The sequence below is a fragment of the Betta splendens genome, chromosome 8, assembly GCF_900634795.4.
Source record: "Betta splendens chromosome 8, fBetSpl5.4, whole genome shotgun sequence".
Lineage (NCBI taxonomy): Eukaryota > Metazoa > Chordata > Actinopteri > Anabantiformes > Osphronemidae > Betta > Betta splendens.
In genome coordinates, this window is record NC_040888.2 from 13,492,153 (window position 1) to 13,509,548 (window position 17,396).

The 17,396-nt window shown below is 40.3% G+C and overlaps 1 protein-coding gene across 1 annotated transcript; it reads right to left on the reverse strand.

Annotated features, from left to right (window-relative positions):
• Positions 1 to 2,207: 2,207 nt before the first annotated feature.
• Positions 2,208 to 10,833, reverse strand: casc3 (casc3 exon junction complex subunit). Its single transcript, XM_029159967.3, has 12 exons — positions 10,612 to 10,833; positions 9,333 to 9,357; positions 9,014 to 9,069; positions 8,550 to 8,756; positions 8,015 to 8,163; positions 7,564 to 7,737; positions 6,470 to 7,356; positions 6,118 to 6,288; positions 5,771 to 5,869; positions 5,519 to 5,685; positions 5,115 to 5,322; positions 2,208 to 4,909 (listed from the first exon to the last, which is right to left on the reverse strand). Exons 1-11 carry the CDS (start codon positions 10,798 to 10,800, stop codon positions 5,176 to 5,178), a joined length of 2,271 nt encoding a protein of 756 aa, XP_029015800.1. The 5' UTR covers positions 10,801 to 10,833; the 3' UTR covers positions 2,208 to 4,909; positions 5,115 to 5,175.
• Positions 10,834 to 17,396: the final 6,563 nt, after the last annotated feature.

Genomic DNA, 17,396 nt, shown 5'->3' on the forward strand with positions numbered 1-17,396 from the left:
ATGTGGATTTTTACTTAAACTAAAACATTAAAAGCATGAAGTTTAAATAGATTAACAAATATTTTATTCCAACAAAGTGATTTGACCTTCTAAAAGTGACCCCCACAATCATTGATGCAGGCAACTGGTTGAGGAACACAGTTAGCTCAATAAATAATAAATAAATTACCTATATTACTTGAGGAAAGTTATTCACTGTGTTCAAATGGCTGCACTACAAGGTCCAGGTGCTGGGGAATATGTAATCTGTCTCAGAGTTGTCGCTGCTGACATGGCAGACTGTACACATGAAAACCAGCTTTCAGGTTAAAAAAAAATCCTTCAATGGTACAATTTTATTTTGGGGAAAAGACTGGAAAAAAGAAGCATCCTCACCAGGACAAGACATCTGCTGCAGACTATTGATGTCCCATAATCACTCGACCTATTATTGATCTGTGTGTACTTGGTCAATTTGGTGCAGCTTGTAACTCGATCGGTCTTGTCACCATTTCATAACCATGACACTCATCTGAACGGCAAACAGTAACTTGACTCTAAGACATCATATTTCAACACCAAGACATCACCCTTCCTTTATGCACGGCTGACTCCCCCTGGAGGAGCAGTTTACAGTATGTTACTGTAAACTGACACTAGCTCCATCTGCTAACTGAAACGCAGGGAAGCAAGACTAGTCATTATCTACAGACCTACCTTTTAATGTGATCTAATTCCTCAACAGGGTTAAGGACAAACATGAAAGTTGAAGAGAGTCTTGAGTCCATTTTTTGGAAGAAAATATGAATGAATAAGACTACCCCCACAACTAAAATGCATTGAAGTCCTGACCTGGTAAAACAGTGACTGACTGTTTCAGACCAAGCTATAAAAAGGTCCAATAAATGCTACAAATGTAGAGGAAGCATACATAAAAGGTATTTGATTTTTTCCATTTCATTACTATTACTACCTCCACTAGCGTCATTTAGTTTGGTAGTGGTGGTAATTTTTTTTTCCTCTTATTCCAAAACACTTCAAGATGTTAATTCAGTCTTATGACATATTTATGTCTAATGGTTACATAAACCGTAACAGGGCTACAACTGGACCAGCAAGCATAGCATACTATGCATGAGTCTAGTACTTTTCATATACACACCTCAAAAGATTTTGCCACCTTTGGTAGGATTTCATACGAGTCCTTGTGAAGCGACTGCTGGTGACATCCGATTCAAGAGGTGGCGGCTTAACGGGATGGCAGTTGTTCAAATCACAAGAACGGCAGCTAACAGTGTGTTGTTTGGGCATTCAAAGCCAATTACAGTACTTTGTATTTAAACAGAAACAACTGCGCTGCATTTATGTAGGATGCAAATGTAGCTGCCATGATGGTTGAATCAGAAGGGTAAAATACTGTATGAAGGTGGAAAAAGTTTAAATCCTGACGTACAAATGAAGCCGTTACATCACAATGACCCAATTAGAAGTTACACCATTGGCTGAACAAGCTCATTGCCATGGTTACATGTATAGATGAACCTCTTTCCTCACTTTTAAAACCATGATTCCATTGAATTCTAAAATTAATTCCAACATAATTATAAAACCTATTTCTGCCAAGCAAAAAGGTGCAATAAAATGAGAACAGACATTTATCCTTCCATCATCATCATCACGCCATTCAGCTTTGCATAGAACACTGTCCATCTTTTTTAAACCAGGTATTGTCCATAAAAAAAAAACAAAAAAACAATGAGAGCGCTTAATACAGTTGTAGGCTTGAAAACAGTTTCTTAAAATACCACCACCAGAGGGTCTGAGAGACGGCACCAATAAGTGGCATGCTCCTTAAACGGCTGAGGCTCCCATTGTATAGCAGCTGCTACTAAATATTCATCAGCACAGCAGCTGCAGACCCATTGGCTGCCCAAGCGTCAGTTACAGCGGTTACGCAAGAGTTCCCGACCATTTCGGATCATAAATATTCATACAAATGAAAAAGATGCAGCTTTGTGGAAGTTAGGTCTTTAAAATAAAGTTTGTAGTGGACAAAAATGTGAAACGAAAGACGACAAGCGTCTTTCTCTTTAACATGAATATAAAAACAAATAATTCAAGTGCTAAACAACATGGTAGGAAATGAATAACATGTCCATGAAAAACAAATCCAGTAAGAATTCAAGATAGTCACCTGTGCTTAAAAATAGAAATTCTGACACCATTCATCTATTAAGATCTCTATCTTTATTAATCCTGTGTTGTCAATAACTTTCGCCACATACAAACAGAAACAAACAAACAAACAAAAAACTGATGCCGTTATCAACCATAATCGTAACACTGACAATCATCACTGCCATCACAGTGAACACAGTCTGGTCAGGGGTCATGTAGAACTCAGAATAATGACGTCATATTAAAAATTACTTGAACACCTAAACAAAAAAGCAGAGCCAAACCACTAAACATTTAAAGGTTCTACCTTCAACTCCAAACAAAGCAGAACAAACAATTCCAGTGATGACAAAAAAGCTGAAGTTGCCACATTTCTGACCCAAGCATCCACGTTATCACTCACTGGTTTGATGGTAGCCTGAATAATTAAATGACTTCTATTTTTAGGCTTTTCTCAATAAAAACATTATATAGATTTCATTGAACATGACACATAATGGAGTCATCTATGTGTAGCACTGTTTGGAAGACAAAACACTGCCCTAGCACTACAACAAACACAGTAATGAACTAATTGTTTCAAAATGAATAATTGGGAAATCACCAGAAAATGAATAGTTTTAGCCCTGGTATATGGATTATTGTTAGTAGTGTAATACAGAATTTTTAAAGGTACATTCACTCATTTCCTGTAAATTCCAACAAGATATTTTCTGATTAATAAGAAAAAGCATTGGTCTTTGATCACTGATTAATAGTCTACCTAGTTTTGAGATACAGACTTTTTTATTCTGGAGATAGAAATTAAGTTGTCTACAGCGTGTTCTGACTCATAGCAGTTCAATATCTTACAGATTTATTCTGTGCATAAAAAAAAAACATCTTTAGTTTGAGTTACAGCTGTGACATAGACAAACTGATGACCAAGACAGAGAAAACAAAAAGTTTGTTATTTTTTTGTAGAAATGAGCTTTCATATTTCAGGTTTATACCTGTAATCAAATGTCCAGAGGGGATTAGGCATATTCACATTTCCATCCACAATGTAGACGATGTTTGCTTTTGCTCAGTTTTAAGACAAGGAGAAACAGCAAAACATTAATTTAGAACAAACAGTTTCACTTTCAAGTCCAAACATTTTATTATAGATCGAGAGATTTCTGCAACAAAATAAAAAGGCGTATTAGTCGTTTCAGTCTTATAAAGTGGTGCCCTTCAACGACGCCAATGTGAAAAAAAGTATCAGAATGTTTCTCCCCTGCATTTACTAATAAACAAAGACAACATTAAAATTAAACAGTGACATTTTAAAACATGGAAAAAATATTAGGCTAAAGCCAGACTGTTTGTTGTCTCTGTAAATTATATCCATCCATTTGTAACATTCAAGGTCCCTGCCGATGCATTTTGAATCAGATGCTGACTTTTCTTTATCTCTAGTAGTATCATTAGAATATGTTTACTGGTCTATTTTTATCTGTTCAGGCTTCTATATACACATTTCGCTATATTCAGTGACAATAAACGCCTTCACCGGGCAACGGCTGTTCTGTGCAATGTGTCTTAACTTAAGAGAAGAAGAATGAAAAGCTGCTGCAAGGAAATAACCAACTCTCTGCTCACACGAGCAAATAAAGTGATTTTGAGGAGCATTTCACTGACTGTACAGGTCAAAATCACCAAGTCTTTTTCCAGGCTCTGTATTTTTCTTATAGCGACTCAGGGTGTTCAGCTGGTCTCTGGTTAACTTAGTGGTGTTAATCTATTTAAACATCTGTCAACAACTCTAACTCCTAGGATGTGGACAAACAATAAATTTTAATTAGTGTATTACTCATTTTGGAATAAATAACACACTAAAGAGCAGTGACTGATTAAATATTAGGTGACAGATGAAGCTACAACCTGCAACAGTTCAAATTTCTCAAAAACAAACCACATTGCCTATTTGAAAGTCAGTAAGAAATATAGAACTGATTATTTGGAGTCAAGCAAGAACTAAAACAAACAAAAAGAAAAACAACACTAACGTGCAAGACCTGACTGTGTGAGAGAATAACTATAATGCAGGAAGCACTAGATCAGCTATGGAGATATGAAAATGACAGAGCTGCAGTCCAACATATACAGGACTAGTTTTGAGAAATTCCTCTTAATGTGAATAAATTCCATTTACAGCTTTTTGGTAATGACAGTATACCTACAATGGGAAACAATCTCCTAGATCCTACAAAATAATAGAAGCTGTTAATAAAGTGAACTGATAACTGGATGTGGTATCCAATAGAGAGACTCTGTAACCGTTCATATTGCATTTTGCTGCTGCTTCCAGGGTTCAGTCCAACTCCTGATAGAACATATAACCATGACTGTAAAGACGACAACAAAAATACTTTCAACTTGACATCTTGTTACATCTGCAACAGAGAAAGGTCTGAGTTTAACTTTACCCAACTCTGACATTAAATGCTTCAAAGGTGGTTCTAAAGGGTTTGAAAATTGAGAATTTTGTTTTCATGTTCAATGTTGTTGGTCAAAGACACGCTGGCAAGACCAAACCAGTGACTGCAGAGCTACACTACAGTCCAACTATATGGTGGCTAATCAGGATCAGGACAAAAATTCATCACATTCCAGCAGTGATGACGCGTGTCACCTTAAGAGTCCATTTCCATTCCCTCGGCTACCTCCCTCCTTAACGTTGGTGGTTGCTGTATTGGACCGCAGCTCCTCACCTCCTCCCGCCCTGCTCCTATAGGAAGAAATTGAAAGAAATTTCACGACTATTTATAGATAGATTTTATTTATTAGCAACATTTGAGGAAATGAACACTATTAAATTGGTACATACTACAAAAATGTTGACTGAGCATAATCACTAGAACTTTTTTCACAGGCTTGCCCACAGTCAGAGATCTTGTTGTTACGTTGGACAATCCATTGTTTGGTGTGCTCACCTGTAGTTTTGAGATCAGAGTGAGGATGAGACTAGGTGGCAGGGAGGGGCGAGGGGCAGGGTCACTCTGAGGCAAAGGGAACCTCTGGAGGGGGGGGCTTGACAGTGACGGGTTGGGATGTACGGCGAGGTGGTGAAGGCTTGGGCTGTGCCTGCTGTTGCACTGTATCATAGTATGTTACGCCTCCATAGGTCACCTGGGATTGACCCTGAGAGAAAGACAGTGTTACATGTAAAACTTGTGCAAAGAAAAGGTGCCTTTATATGTAAACAAAGATAAACTGTTCCTCAAAAGTACCAAACTAATATGCAAATGCTTATAAACATTAATATACAATTCAGTAGACTGAAATTCTTTAGTGCTACACTTTTTAAATCACTCAAATCATCACAAATAGTATGTACCTGTGGGCTTGGATACATGGTGGGGTAGGGGAAGGTCATGACACCTGGTGGGGGGTAAAACGGAGGAGGCAGCAGTTGCTGTGGTTGCCCTGGAGAAAGAGAGACAGGTGGGCCTCCATAGAGCGCAGGGTTAGCGATCGGGCCGCCTGATTGGTGGGGATGCAGTCCTGAGGAGTGGCAAAAAGATTAGCCCCATAGTATATAAACATCTTTTGAAAAGGTGAGGTGAGAAGGTACAAGAACTCCACTGACCAGGGTGGGGCATGTGCATCTCAGGCTGGACCAGCATGCCTTGTGGAGGAATGGGGGCAGGACCATCCCCATGAGTATAAATTGGTCCCTGGTACGACACTAAGAGGTAAATACATTGACATTAATCAAGTGCTCACAGCAGCCAACATTTTAGAATATTACTAAACCACTGAATCCTGGCTTTTTTTTTTTTTAATGAGAAGCCTTAGGACACTAAAACATCTCACCATGGGTGTTCCTGTTTTAATTAGTGAGGTCACTCACGTGATTATTTAAAAAATTTAAATAATTCACTACATGTGACTACTTTCCACATCTGTTTCAGCTGGTATTTAATGTCATCTTACTGGGTTCATAGTAATGTCCCTCCACCACCCCCAGGTGCATGGGCTGTGCCGGCTCTGGTACGGTTCTCTGGCGTTGCGAGGAGTAGCGTTTAGCCCGATTAGAGCCGACGCCCATTTCTTCCATGCTGGAAAACTGTGGACCACCAGGCATTTGCATGGGGTTAGGGACACCTGTGAAAAAAGGTATCACTTAGTTTGATTTCAACAAAGGCATGACATGTGTTGGAAGATGAGCTACAGGAAATATTTTAAACATTTTTATAATATGATGAACATGCTGTGAAACGTCTTTAAATTAAAAGACGTTAAATGGGGAAAAAATGTCACATGGCATCATGTCGTCTCAACTTACCTCTCAACTCGGAGCGGATGTATGATGACTGGTTTTGGTTCCACCCCTGCCCTGCAAGATTTAGTCTAGCCACATCCTGGTCCAGCTCAGTTATTCCTCCTGCCACCTGGTTTGGCCCATCTCCTCCTGCTGTCCAGCTCTTACCTGCCACACTGCCAGAGGAGGATGTGTTCCCTCCAGCTGCAGATTCCTCCATGGATGCCTGCTTGCTGCCCAAGTCTGCAGCTCGAGAGCGAGTCCTGCGAGCCAGCGAGTAAGATTTACGCTCTACTGGCCGCTCTGTGGGGGGAGAGGTTTCCCGATTGGTCACAGTTACTGATGACTGAAGGGCGGGATCAGACGTAGTGGAGGAAACAGTCAAATTAGAAGATCTGTCTGCGCTCCCTCGTTGCTCCTGCCGTCTGGGTGATGCAGACTGGTAAGTAGTTGGCTGAGATGACAATGCATCACTTAAACTTAGGTCCTGTTCCCCAACACCTCCTTGACTGACTGCAACATCCTCAACGACCACAGCTGGGCCACCTCTTCCACGGCCTCCCCTACTAACCACACTCCTGTCTCCTGCAGACTCGGACTGAGCTTTAGAGCCCTGTCGTTCTCTGGGATGCATCTGGGCTGCATTTGACTCGTTACTCCTATACTGTGACTGCAGGGGGACGTGACCGGGGTGAGATGGTCTACTGCGGGAGAGACGTTGTTGTCTGGTGGCGTTACTGCTTCGCTGAGCAGAAGCATGTGGAACAGATGACGGGGATGTAGAGGATGGGTGAATAGGCGAAGGCACGCCTACTCTGTTCAGACCTCCCCCTCCACTCTGCCAGGATCGGACAGGTCGATCTCCTCCTGCTTCTCTCCATCGTTTGTCCCTGCTGGGGGACGTGCTCTGTCTGCAAAAAAAAGACATAAATCTTGGTATCCTGAAAAATCTGAAGACTGAAACTGAGTATCATTGCATAACTTTTAGGAATCAAAGCCTATTAATGTATTATATACATATATGAACTATAAATACGTGAAATCAAAACTGATTAGAATGAGGGCAAAATCTTCTGCAGTACTAACATAAGTAAAACATAAACATTGACAACACTCACCTGGATCTACGCTGCCTGTATGATCGGTCCCCTTGGCTGCCACCGTTTCGGATATCATATCCATAGATCGCAATGAGCTCCTCACGGCTCTTTGGTGCCTGCTCCTCTTCCCTAAACTTGTCATGTTCCCAGCGACCTTCATCCTTCCACAACTTTCTGTTTCTACCTTTAGGTCTGAGAGAAAAAACAACAGGCATGTAACATACAGCTAAGGGTACATTCAGATAACAAATTTCATAATTAGCTGAGACGCAAGCTGAAGTATTGCACTTTAAATGGAATTGCATTAATATGCTTAAGTGGCTTGTAAAGTCAAAAGCAGAAAAGAAACCCTAATCCACACGTGTTTACCAGGCCTGATGAATGTTGCATTTTCTTGTTATCAGATTTTAAACAATCTGACATATTGCCCTCCAGTGACAAAAGCTATAGTATCATATTTGTTCTGTACCTCTCCTCCTCCTGAGCATGACCTCTGACATCATGCTCAAAGAACAGACCCTTTCTGGGAATGTAGGCGGGGTTCTTTCTGTCCTCATCGTCATCCAGCTGCTGTCCAGGTTTTCCTCCCGCCTTTGTTTCAGGGTCGTCCGTGGACTCCTACATGTGGGGTTGTGCCAATCAGCAACACACACACACACACACACACACACACACACACACACACACACACACACACACACACACACACACACACACACACACACACACACACACACACACACACACACACACACACACACACACACACACACACACACACACACACACACACACACACACACACAAAGTGGTGCCACTGAAAAAATACAGCAAACCTTATCTTATTCTAAATTCATAAATAAAAAGCTACAGACAACATGGACAGTTTCACCACTTAGTGCAGAAGCCGTACTACATTTGCTTTCTGGCCTAATTCAGAATGTCTGTAAGGACTAGTTAATAGCTTCAATTCTTTTTTTAAAGGTGCCAAGGGTGCGTCTCACCTGTCCGTCCCCACTTTGTCTCTCTCCAGCTAGATTTCCTTTTTCTTCAGTCTTGCTCTCCCCTTTTGTCTGTTCTTCCCCCTGCTCCTCATCCGCTACCTCCTCTGCCTGTGCTGTGCCTTCTTCAGCCGTAGGTTTGGGCTGGCTGGCTACTGCTGGGTTTTCTTCGTCGCTGTACTGCTCTGCCTCCTCTTCCTCCTCCCCTCCCTGATGAAAAGCAAGCAAGAAAGCTATTCAAAACACACCACAGGCTTTATTTGACATTATTCAAGATGTTATTGATTTGGAAGATATCAAAGACATACGGTAAAAACTGTAATAAGAAGCCTCCCCTGTATCTAGTTTCATATTTAAACCAAATATCAGCAAATAAACTTTGTGTCATACATCATTCTATGACTAAAATTTGCAGCACATGCTGAATCTTAGTTAAGCCAAAGTATCAGTCAACTGGTGGAGTTTACCTCTGAATGGGAGCCATTTTCCTCTGGATCTGCACTGTCATAATCAGAGAGGACAGCTGAAAGAAAATCATAAGCTGTCAGAGGCTACAATGCCCTCAACAGCTATATTATGCATGACAACATTTGGTCATATGAAAATTAACCATGTTTTTATGTTGCAAGACAGATATGACCCTCCGTTATGATACAGTAATGGAAAAGAAATATTGTCCCTTAAATAACTTACTAGCACTGTCCGGGTTTTTCTGACAGGTCAGGGGTTTGTAGACTAGATGTACTTAATAAGTAAATACAAGAAGGAGAATTATGAGATGTTTACCTTCTCCTACTCCATCTTCACTCTCCTGCAAAGAAAGACAATACAATCATCAAGCCACTTAACCCAGCTCAGCTTCAAGCTGCTCATACAGCCACAGAAATGTCGTTCACATTTTCCCAATCTATTTAAAATTAGATGCACTGCTATAGACCAACATATAGATAATTTGGTTAGGAAGAAGACTTTCCTACAAATATTAGTTCAAACATAAAAAGTGGTCCATGGTTATGGTCCACTGACTAACACTGTTGCTCATTTGAACTGAAAAATATATATGCAATCAACCATAAAGTCAGCAGTGGATTACTGAGCTACCTATGCTGATGCCCCCAAATCACTTAATTCTGTGAACCACATTGCCATTGATCAATGCATACAACTATTTTCACTATAACTTATACAAGCAGTGGGCTGATCTACCTTATGCAACTAAAATGTGCTTGAAAAGGGCTATTTAAGCATCCAGAATTACACCATCTTGATTTTCAGCACTAACCAACAGAAAGAAGCCACAGCAGTGAGCATTTTCACCTCTGATATAGCTCAAGATTGTTACCAGTAATACTAGTGAGATTCACGACTGTTTGTGTGCATAAATTTATAGTACGTTCCTACTACAAAAGGAAGTGCAGATGTCATTATGTATGTTCTCGTGTAGTTCTGTATCACGTGTGTTTGGTTTCATAAAGTCTGTTTAGGTTTGTGACTGAAGACCCCCTTAGAAGCCCTAGAAATGGAAAAAAAGATCTGAGAACCAGACGGACGGGTAAAAAGCTAATGTTAGAAGCGGCGACACAGGACTTTTTCCGTGTGACGTTTTCCACATCACACGAGTCATTTGTGGCTCGTCTAAATCCATGTCGCCTTTAGGTCTGTTTTTTGCTAAAGGAGGAACCCAACCAGGTTGCCTAAGTGGACTGTGGGCCCAACGAAGTGGTCAACTTGAGTCTTTGCGTAACAAAACCGTCAACGACTGGTAGATTTTGCTGCCGATCGTTACACATACTAAAGAGACAACGGTTAACGTTTAAAGGCTAAGTTAAGGAACGTAGTTCGCCTGAAGCTAACGCTGCCCACTGGATATTAGAAGTCATGCGTCGTCGCACCACAATACTCAGAGTTAATGATTATGTCGACGCCATACGGTTCAGTGAGATTGACGTCTAAAACCCCCCGAAAAGTGTTGATAGAAGCGAGGTTTGTCCACGCCGATGACTGGGAGACGAAGCCGTCCCCACGAAAACCTAACGTTCGTTAGCTGCAGGAGTTAGCAACTTACACACTCGGACTCTACGTCACTCTTCGCCTCTGTACGGCTGACTGCCGCCTCCGCAACTTCAGGATCTCTCCCCCGGTTTTTGGTCGTTGAGGATCCCGACCTCCCGCTATCGGAACCCGTACCAGACTCGTCATCGTCGTCCTCACTATCCTGGGACGCGCGCCTCCTCCTTCGCCGCCGGTCCGCCATCTTAGGTCTTGAATGGTTGCTAGAACCGGAAAAAGCAGTGGAATTGTGGGTAATGGGTTTCTTCTTCACGTGCTGTTCACTATACTGTTTTTTTTTATCTACTGACATCTACTGGACCTACAGGAGTATTATTCACATAAATATACAGGTGTTGTATTATGTATGTATGTATGTATGTATGTATGTATATGTATCATATTAGAATATCATCAAAAAGATGAGAAATATATTTAAAATATTATATAATATATTCATTTATTACACACAGACTGATATATTTCAAATGTTTATTTATTTTAATGATGATGATTATAACTGATAACTAATGAAATTCCCAAACTCAGTATTTCAGAATATTACTTAATACCAATGCAAAGAAAGGATATTTAGAAATCTTGGCCAACTGAAAAGTATGAACATGAAAAGTATGAGCATTGTAATGGAAAATTTGTTTCTTCCTTATTCTATGCAGTTATTATATTATTTATGACTTATGTTCTGCCATTAATATCTTGTGTTTTGTCTTACATCTGCTTTATGTATTTGACATTTCACCTAGATTGTTCAAGGGTTGTCTCTGCCTGCTTATTTTTATAATAAATCACACAAAAGACAACACTCTCATCTGCTTGTTTATGGGAAATTTCCACCCGTATTGTACCTAGTATATACAGCACTCAATATTTAGTTGTGGCTCCTTTTGCCTGAATTACTGCTACAATGTGGATCAGTCTGTGGCACTGCTTAGGTGTTATGAGCCCAGGTTGCTTTGATAATGGCCTTCACCTCTTCTGCATTGTTGTGTCTGGCATATCACATCACACTCTTCCATAGATTTTCTATGGGGTTAAGGTCAGGTGAGTTTGCTGGCCAAATAAAAACCGGGACCAGTCAGTATTGACTATGCATTGCAGTGCTCTTTAGTTTGTAGTTTTGTGTTCAGTGTTTTGTCCTATGCGTCCTACCTCAGTGAGTTTTAGTTGCTCCAGCTTAATCTATATTTCCCAGTCAATAAGTGTTTTACCTTGTTTGTGTTTCGTGCCTTTTCTTTAATAAATGATTTCTCTCTGTACATGTCTTGGCTCTCCCTCCCTTCCTGTTAGTCGGTCTGGCCACCTTTGCCTAGTGTTTTTCTTAATGTTTCCTGTAAGAGGTTTTGTCTGACTCTAGTGGCGAGATATATGTAGTAATTATTCATGGCCTATTGCAGCCAGTATGAAGATTGAGGATGACAAGGATATGATAAAGTTCTTATTCTGCCACAGTTTAAACATATTGAAGATTCTAAAACGTTATAACAGTTTCTAGGACATAAGAACCATATGACCATGATTCATCATCTCACTTCATTCTGTGATTTATTTGCGGTGATGTATCTGTATATATTTTCACAGCAGATGGCAGCATTCACTCAGCAGCTGCTCACTGAACTTCAGAACAGCCTTCCTCAGTTTAAAACTCAAGGTTATAAACAGTAAGATGAAAGGTATTAAAATTCAAAGGTGGGACGATTTGGCTTTTGTTATTATGAACAAATCCATTGGCAAACATATAACAACATGTATTGAACCCATGTGTTTGGTCCAACTGCTAAAGTGATTATTGACTACTTTTCTGTTGCGTTTGACTGTAAATTATTTATCTTTGGTTTTCAATAACATCTGTTTTTTAGACCTGAAATAACATCACAACCAGCAGATTTAGCCTACTTTATGTGAGTCAGTCAGAGAAGTGTTTTTCCTCCCACAGAAGCTCATCACGAGTTCACATTGACATTGGAAACAAGAATTGTTTACTTAGAACTGAGAACACAGTAAATATGGGCATGTCTGACTACACAGCCATCATCAAACATGCAATTACTCTTCATTAAATAAAATATGCTCTTATCTTTTTTTATTACAGTCAAAGTAGAGAACAGTGAGGATCTGAAACAGTAGGCTGATATGTCTGAAAGTAGATATGTAATATAAAAATATATATAAGATTTTTACATAATATTTGAGAACATTCAACTGTTAGATTTAAACCCAAATAAGACTCAAAAGACAGGACTCAAAGGTTTAACATTTTTTATTTTATTGACGACGATCGTAGCAGTTATCAGAAGACTTATTCGGTCCTTATTTCCTTTTAGCGACTTCAGTCAACGACTAAGTGGAATACGAGCAACGATCAAACTACGTAAAATTACGCCTTGTAAAACTGTAAAGACTGTTCGTGTAGATTGTGTACAGACGACAAAACATTGTCATGGCATCGTCGAGGACAACTAACCCGCTTTCTCTGCTTCCAACAGCTGCCATAACTAAGAGCAACCAGTGCTCATTTGGAAGTCGGTCACCAGTCAATCTGGAAACACGTTCATCAGCAAAATATGCTTAACACTATTCTATTTCTTTATGGTATTTTAGCTTGTACCCTATGTATCAATATCCCCAATATCAGCAGTGCATCTTTGTTTAAAAGACAAAGCTAAACACTTGGTTGAGGGTAATGTTGTGGAAATTTCCCATAAACAAGGAGATGAGGGAGTTGTCTTTTGTGTGATTTATTATAAAAATAAAGGAAACTAAAAATAATGGGGAAAGCAAATCAAAAACATGGATGTTGATCGTGCACATCAACGAAACCAAAAACCAACTGTGGAGATCAGTGCATTTACCACAAAGGTGTGATGCAAAGAGCCCACCATCCTCAAGTCATCTCTGCCTTTTAACCCCTTTCTCTGGCTCTGGTGGAATGTCTATCTGGAACAATGACATTTTTCATGCTACCTTATCTCGCCATAAATGAGAATGTTTACATTCTCACCTCTGCATCATTGGTGTCTTGTTATCACAGAGGAAGGAAGACTAAGCTTCAAAGACAAGATGCATTCGGTTTTACGGCCTTGGATCTGGTAAGGAATCAAATAGGAGGGAGTCAGAGACTGTGGCGTAAAAGACAGACACAGACCATAAACTAATAATCAGTGAAACAAAACATCAGACAGGGCACAAGAGATTAGTGGTGATTGTTTGTGTAAGAATGTTCAGTATTGAACCTAACTTGCACATGATGACTGTGTTGGATAAGAAAAACAGGCACATTTTTTTCCTTTACACCACATTTGAGAGAGAACAGAGAAGTGGTCTAAAAGAAGGGTCAGAGAAAAAACATTATTTTCCCCAACAGGTGGATGACACAACCATAGTCAAATTGACATTATGTCTGAGATGCATTGAAGGAATGAAACAGTTTGATAAAATGAGATAAGACATGTTTTATTGATCCACTTGGGCAAATTGTGTTTTCTGCATTTGATCACATCCCCTCACTGGGGGGGCAGTGGCAGCCACACACAGGGAGCTAGGGTGAAGTGTTTTGCTGAAGGACACACCTGGTGGGATCAACTGAGATTGAGCTGGCGACTTTCTGCTTCTCAAACAGACCTCCCTAATCATTGAGCTTAATATTGCCTCGCCCAAAGTGAGATACACAGCAAACATGCGTCTGACATGTTCAGGACCATGTCAGCCATATGTTTGACATCAACACTACCTCAAAAGACTGTTGTCAATCATAAGCTACAAAGCCGTCTGTCTTTGATTCTGGAAGCAATTAACAATGTCATCTTCATGAAAGCAAGTTATGGCCATTGTTTGATTGCATAAAGTGGGCATAATTTTATCTTGAATGTATTTTGCCTCATCTGCTGCCTTGTAAATCATGCCCGCTTACTTCTCTACGATGCAGATTGAAGTCATTTGCGTGTCTGGTCAAGTCTAAAGCAAGCCTAAAATGTGTGTGTGTTGAAAGCCAGCAAGTCAAGTCATGCATCACTCTGACAATGTGCTTTCACATTTTAACCAGTTCAAAGACAATGGCCATAAACTGTTCTTCAAATCTTCAAATTAAGTCACCAGTTGTAGCCCAAGTGTTGATACAGGACATTAACACATAGTGAAGAGCAAATAGCATCACATTTAAAAACAGACTAGCTGTGTTGTCAATTTTAACTCAGCTGACTGACTGTGCTGCTCAGAGCCTACATCATCTAACAATATTTGTCAAACTTTGTGTGTATATAATATATAATATGTATATGTATATAAGTGTATATTGTGTGTATATTCCAATTTTTTGGACTAAGTCCCTCATAAAAACTCTCTACAAGTGGGCTATCCAGTGGGCTTTAGGTTAATTATGAAATCATGAATGTTATGTTATAAATTTAGGGTTAAGCTATTTTCTGGCCTAAAGTGTTACTTAATAAAGAACGTGATAATGCAATTATGTGCATCTGAGTTTAGTTGTGTAGGAATAGGCATTAGAAGACAGGGCTGGAGCTCAGTGCTACAAAACATGCAAAGACACTATGCTGCATCACCTGGAAGAGAATTGAACTACTGACAAAGTCATATGCACTGGAATCCTTTCCCCCATAAGATCCCACGTAACACGAAACTTCTGCAGTTCAGCCAAAAACATTTTGTTTACTACTCTTTGATTGGTTGGCTGCTGAAGCTCGTTAGGTCACAGATGACAAGTATTTAGGGGAGGGAACCAAACACTTTATAATATAAAGTTGAATTCAGCAAAACATCAGCAGCTACAGACGCTAAAGACACCAGATCTCCACTGCTTTAACAAGATAAACAACAACATGTCTAGTAAGTAATTTTCAGCATTTCAGAAAAGCTAGCAAGTCAGAAAAGCAACACCTTTTTCCTGTTACTACTATTTTTATAGACCATGAAATACCAGTTGTGTTGGAAAAAAAGCTCTTTGCACCCTGTTATATGTATGGGGTTATTTACAGCCATCTGTAACTGTTAAGTTTATATATTTGAATGTGTTTTATTGTCATGATTACACCTAATACTTTGCATTGTGATTATAAATTCCCCGTGTAATAGAAAAGTGTGATTTTCTTTCAAGAAAATTTTTAATCCTTTATTTAGTATTTAGTGGAGCTTATGCCTTACGGTATGAACACAATCAAACATTGACACTTGCTAGCTTTTATCATCCAAGCAATGTTCTTCAGCAATTATTTGAAACAAATGTGAATATTAGACTTTTTGGGTTTTAAGCAGGAGGTGTCAGAAAAGTTACCTTGAACCGCAGCCTTATCGTGGTGGATGAGTTTGTTGGGGATATGCGAGGAGCACAAATTATAATAATTGGATTTATAGCTCCTGAATGGAGATACCAATTATGTTTATAATTTAGATTCACAAATCTTGGTTATTAGCTTAAATATATATAACTATATGACAAATGTCTATAGTTTGGTAAGTGAAACACTTACTATTATTGATTTAATAATTATTAATTGAATTAACAATTACTTAATTTACGGGGCACCACCCTGTTTCCAGGGACCAATAACCAATTTGGAATAGCCAATACAGTCTCATTTGTATTTAAGTGGGTTGAAGGATGAACTCCGTACCATAGCCGACTCAATTCACCAGTGCTGCAAAACCATATACAAATAATCACAGACAACGACCAATTAAATTATGAACGCTTTATTAAACAATTAATATTAACTCTAGTGTCAACACTATCTTGAATAACTCAGCAAATCACAACTTAATCTTATGGTGTGTTGGTCTGGACGTACTGTATGTGTATGCGCATTACCTGAGATACCAGTTCCCATAGCCCCTTGCCAGATCGTTATGTATGCTAGTCATCATCTTCCAGCGCTTCGTTATCCTGCCTGCCTGTCCTTGATCCTGTTTTTGTTTCGTGACTCCTGATTACCGTCTACTCCCGAACTGGACCGTCGCCTGGAAAGCTCTTATGATACCGACCTGACGGCCCAACGCCGAGATAGCCTGCTCCTTACCGGTACTGTAAACTTTGTCGTCCTGTTACCGAACCTCTGCCTGTCCCTGGACCTGTATCAGCCTGCTCCACCTGTACCGTAATCTGTGATCTCCTGTGCATGACCCGGACCGTCTGTTATACCGAGAGCTGAATTAAAACCTTTGAACACTACTACCTGTCTGAGGTTTCCGTGCTGTGCATGTGGGTCCTTTCTCTGCCGTTCCGTGACACTTTGTAGTCATTTCACCTGACCTTTGCCCATATGTTTTGGACACTCGGGTGAAGAGAGGGGCTGAGCTGTCAACTGATCACCACCTGGTGGTAAGTAGGATCCGCTGGCAGGGAAGGAGGCTGGAATGACTTGGCAGGCCCAAACGTGTGGTGAGGGTCTGTTGGGAACGTCTGGCTGAACCCTCTATCAGACGGACTTTTAACACACACCTCCGGGAGAGCCTCTACCAGATTCCGAGGGAGGTTGGAGACATAGAGTCCGAGTGGGTCATGTTCTCCGCCTCCATTGTCAACGCGGCCGTTCGAAGCTGTGGACACAGGGTCTCCGGTGCCTGTCTTGGTGGTAATCCCCGAACCCGGTGGTGGACGCAGGCGGTAAGGGAAGCCATCAAGCTAAAGAAGGAGTCCTACCAGGTCTGGCCAAGCGTGCTGCATCCCGTGCCGTTGCGAAGGCAAAAACTCGGGCCTGAGAGGAGTACGGGGAGGCCATGGAGGAGAACTATCGCTTGGCCTCAAAGAGATTCTTACAAACCGTTCGGTGC